At 53.9% G+C, this 5,124-nt stretch overlaps 1 protein-coding gene across 1 annotated transcript; it reads left to right on the top strand.

Annotated features, from left to right (window-relative positions):
- Window positions 1–2,419: 2,419 nt before the first annotated feature.
- On the top strand, window positions 2,420–4,752 carry LOC123407733 (alpha-1,3-arabinosyltransferase XAT3-like). Its single transcript, XM_045100931.1, has 3 exons — window positions 2,420–2,767; window positions 2,902–3,018; window positions 3,359–4,752. The coding sequence occupies exons 1-3, from the start codon at window positions 2,647–2,649 to the stop codon at window positions 4,615–4,617; spliced, it is 1,497 nt and encodes a 498-aa protein (XP_044956866.1). The 5' UTR covers window positions 2,420–2,646; the 3' UTR covers window positions 4,618–4,752.
- Window positions 4,753–5,124: the final 372 nt, after the last annotated feature.

The following is a 5,124-nucleotide window of genomic DNA, read 5'->3' as shown; positions in this document are numbered from 1 at the left end:
AACTACGACGCCGAAAGAGGAAACCATACCAGTCAGCCATCAACCACGAACCTAGCACACGTTCTGTATTTTAGATATTGTCGATGTAGAACACAATCTACATCCGCTCTTGGACTACCTCCCGAACTTCGCGTCAACGTTGGAGCAAACGCTACATACGCTCTTGGACTACCACCCAAACTCTACACCGATGTTGGAGCAAACATCATCGCAACAACAGAGCCCGACGACACAAGTCCACCACAAGAATGCCATCGCTGCCACGACATCCTCGTTTGAACAAACTAGTTCCCAAATCCATCACCGACCACAATAACGATTGCCTCTTCGAGGATGAATCTAACGCTTCATTGTTGAACATCGCCGTTGCCGAAACAAAAACGTCGAACGACCCAAAAATCTAATCCAGTAGGACCCTAAAACCTAAAGACTAAAACGATCCGCACATGTGGCATCCGACGAACCCCCTTCCAGCGACGACCAAAAGGTCAACGACGGAGGAGAGCCATCGAAAGACGATGTCGGAAGGAGCGGTTCTTGTGGTGACGGCGGCGGCTAGGTTTCCTAGTCTGTGGACCTAGGATTCGGAGTTCCCTGTCTAAGAGCATCTCCAATAGACGCATGCTAGCATGGCGCGCTAAAAATATACATAGCATTGAAATAGCCTTTTTAGCGTGTGGGGGAGCGTTTGCTCCAACAGGCGCTATAAAATATGGCACGATGCTATAGCTCCAGCACGCTCTGCAAAATGCAACATGCGTGAGCAGGCCGCGTTTGGTAAATATGAACAACACATATGCATTTGACAATATGATGATCTTACAAACATAAAAAGTGTGCATTGGAGCAAGATAACATAGTTCAATTGCATGCCATAGTTTAAAATCATCCAATCAAGTTCATGACAAATAAAAGTTCACATAACAAATGGCACATCAACTATCGTGCATCCTCTTCTTCCTCCTCTTCTCCATCCTCTTATGAAGACAATTCTTCCTCCTCATGCGAAGGTATGTGAGGCACACCACAAGGCATGCATCCATCCATGTCACCTGGAAATGTTCCCATGCCTCCCATGAGAGACCCAAAACTCATGGCTCCAAAGCCTCTCACGGTAGCTCCGAAGCCACCCATGCCTCCCATGCCGTCCATGATAGCTTCAAAGCCACCCATGCCCCCATGCCTCGCATGCCGCCCATGATGGCTTCAAAGCCACCCATGCCTTTCATAGATGCTCCCATGCCTCCCGTGGTACCTCCGAAGCCACCCATGCCTCCCATGCGTGTTTTCAAGCCTTCTATGCCTGTGAAGCCACCCATGGCCATGGATCTTTTTTGGACCAAGACTTCATCACGGGAAATATTGATGAACTCCTTTTTGCCTCACGGAAGGGGTCGTGGGTGTAGGGAGGGGTGGGGGGATGTCGGCGCCGCCTTCCATCGGTCGAATTTCATCGTCGACGGTGTGTGGCGAGGCGGCCGAAGAGGTTGGGTCGCAGTTGGTCGCTCGCGCGTGAATCGTTATTGTTCAATGCACGAAAACGGGCATGCGACATAAGCAAAGCACGATGCCATTTTTCTCCGCACGCTGAACCAACTATACCATGTGCGCACGATTATTACGCGTCTGTTGAAGCATTCGATACAGGCCCGTACGTAATAAGAGGGTGCTTGGATTCAAGAGACTAAAACTAGTCTCTTTAAGAGGCTAAAGTTTCAAGCACCCCTGACTAAAGAGAGGCTAAAACTAGTCTTGAGGCTAAAATCTTTTAGTGAGGGGTACCTCTATTAAAATGTGCATTAGTCCTCTCTCTCCTTATTTAACTCCTCATGCAAGTTCTGGATTGAAGGGTTTGGAGGATAATAAATATTCATTAACTTGATTTTAATCTCTTTAGTATTTAGATCCAAACATGAATGAGGCTAACAAGTTTTAGTCTCGTTACTTTTAGTCATGGGATTAAAAGGTATTCAAGCACCCTCTAATTTGATTTTTTGCTACCACGACGAAGCTACCGCGGCTGTTGAAGATGCTTTGGAAGCAATTCTGCGTTTGAACGGTACCAAAGCATGTACTCCTACAGCACTCCCGCTGCAAGGCCCATTCCAATCAGTGGTCCAAACTCCCCAGCATTGACACGGCACCGACACTGCGAGATCAGAAACGTCTCGCCACAGAGTCTCGTCTAGCGTGTGTCGAGAAAACTGATCACTGGTACAGTGGTGACAACAAAATTATCACCATAAAACTATCTCTAACTAAAGGAAGTCACGGTAATGACCGTGTCCGAAGCAGCGGCTGCTATTTTACGGCGCCCTGAAAAGTCGTGCTGGGTACCAGTGGCGCACAGGCAGGCAGGCACACACCGACCGACCAGAGCACTTCCAAACAAAACAGTTCTACTACTACTCCAGTTCCCAAGCCCCAGCTAGCTAAATGAGCAGCTGCCTTTGCTGCTTTTGCTCTGCTCTTCCCTCCCCTTCCTTCCCTTTCTCCCCCCTCCACCGGGCTCGCTGCCGGTGGCCGCCGCTTCCGCCGCCCGCTTTATCCCCCGCTGATTTACACGTCAGCTGCTCAGCTCGAGTCGCATAGCAAGGCTGTGGAGGTCCTGTGCGGAGCAAAGAACTACTCCTACTCCCGGAGGAGATGAAGTCCCGGAGCTCTGCGAGGGGCGAGCCGAGGAGGTTCGGGAATGTGGCTCTCCTGGCCCTCATGCTCTGCTCCCTCGTCGCGCTCTCGCTCATCAGGGCAAGGTTCTCCCCAATCGGTAACGCCATCGCTTTCTTCTGCTCTTTCTCTTTTGTTCCTGACTATGCAGAGGCGTGGCCAGTGGTGGGAGCAAATCTGAGGGCGTCAGAGCTGCTGTTTGACTGCTCTCATGGTCTCACTGCGTTTCCGCAGGGAATACGCCCGTTGTGGAGACCATCAAAGTGGAGGATCCGAAGCCGGTGTTGCCGAGCAAGCCGGCTGTCGCCGCGCAGGCCGGCGATGGCGCCGACGAGGCCGCCGCAGTTGCTGGTAAGCTAGCTTATCCGCCTTCGTACACGGCGTGTATCGTCTAGAAAGATTAGTGAGTGGATTGGAAGCCGCTTGCTTTATGCAGGGGGTGGTTGGGTGTCTAGATCTGCTTGGCATTTCTTTACCGGCCGCTTTCTTTTGGTAATATCATATCCATTTTAGCTGAGATTCAGCCTCAAATCAGACAAGGAGAGGAGAGGAGGAACAATGGAACCATCCACGGATTTAGCAGCTCGTCCTAAACTATCGCTGATATACACTGAAGATTTTCGTTCTAAATAATTCGGTGAAGAGGGTGGTGGCATCAGATCTCACCAGGAACTGGATTTTCTTCTTGCAGTGGAGGAAGACAAGGAGGAGGAAATTCAGCCCAAGACCGAGCAGGCCGTGGGCGCCACAGTGCGGCCAGCCAAAGCCGCCGTGGTCGTTGACGCCAGCAAGCCGGTGTGCTACGAGACGAGTCGGCGCTCCGACACCTGCGAGGCAGCCGGCGACGTGCGCCTGGTGGGGAGAAGCCAGACCATCTACATCGATACGCTGGAGCGGGAATGGAAGACCAGGCCGTACTGCCGGAAGCACGATACCTACGCGTTGTCCCACGTCAAGGAGTGGTCTCTGAAGCCGTTCCCCTCCGGCGACGACGCGGCGCCCAAGTGCACGTCCAACAGCTCGGCCACCGCCTTCGTGATCTCGACGGGCGGGTTCACCGGCAACCCCTTCCACGACTACACGGACGTGCTCATCCCGGCCTTCATCACGGCCCACCGCTTCGCCGGCGAGGTCCAGTTCCTGGTGAGCAGCTACAAGTCGTGGTGGATGAGCAGGTACATCCAGATCTTCCAGCAGATGAGCCGGTACGAGGTGGTCGACATCGACGCCGACGACGAGGTCCGGTGCTACCCGAGCGCCGTGGTCGGGCCGACCTTCCACAAGGAGCTGGGCGTGGATCCCTCCAAGGCGCCGTCGGGCGCCTCGATGGCGGACTTCCGCAAGATGCTCCGCAACGCGTTCGGGCTGGAGCGCGCCACTGCGACGCCGAGCGGCGACCGGTGGGACATCCGCCGCCGGCCCCGACTGCTGATCATCTCCCGGCGCACCTCACGCGGGCGGGCGTTCATGAACGAGCGCGCCATGGCCGACATGGCGGGGAGCCTGGGGTTCGACGTCCGCATCGGGGACCCGGACACGACCTCCGACACGTCCAAGTTCGCGCGGCTGGTGAACTCGTGCGACGTGATGGTGGGCGTGCACGGCGCCGGGCTGACCAACATGGTGTTCCTCCCGGCGGGCGCCGTGCTGGTGCAGGTGGTGCCGTACGGGCGGCTGGAGTGGCTGGCCCGAAACACGTTCGCGGAGCCGTCGGCGGGCATGGAGGTGCACTACCTGGAGTACGTGGTGCAGCTGGACGAGACGACGCTGAGCGAGCAGTACCCCAGCGACCACCTGGTGCTCAAGGACCCCATGGCCATCCACAAGCAGGGCTGGGACGCGCTCAAGACCACCTACCTCGACAAGCAGAACGTCCGGCCGCACCTCGGCCGCCTCAAGAAGACCTTCCTCCAGGCACTCAAGATGCTGCCGCACGGCCGGGACGATTAGACCAGCTTTAGTTCACCGTCGTCCCCATCATCGCGGGAGCTTTGAGAGCTGCTGGTAGCCTAGTATCATCAGTAATAGTGTACAAAATGGATGCAGAGGACAAGTGTCTATAACCTTTTCTCTGTTTTCGCCTAATCCGTGGGTTGCGGTGCACTCTACTCTAACTCTGTTTTTAGAGCATGAGGTATAAACTTGCAACCGTGTTAACACGATGCACACCACGCACACACTGTATCCTCTCTCTTGCTAGAAGCAATGCCCATGGTTTCTTTTCTCGCTTTGCTATTCCTCATCATCTCCAATAGAGAACGTATATGCAAAACCCAAAAACACCTCTCTAACAAATGGTGTAGAAGATGTATATGCAAAACCCAAAAACACCTCCCTAACAAATGGTGTAGATGCAAAAACAAAAATTATATCCCGCCAACTGCCAGACTATCGTCCATTAGTCTTTTGTGCAACCAACCACCGCCTGTCCGTCGTTGCCATGACCGCACCGATGAC

This window comes from Hordeum vulgare, chromosome 7H, assembly GCF_904849725.1.
Source record: "Hordeum vulgare subsp. vulgare chromosome 7H, MorexV3_pseudomolecules_assembly, whole genome shotgun sequence".
In the NCBI taxonomy this organism is placed as follows: Eukaryota; Viridiplantae; Streptophyta; class Magnoliopsida; order Poales; family Poaceae; genus Hordeum; species Hordeum vulgare.
This window is presented reverse-complemented; position numbering and strand designations above follow the sequence as displayed.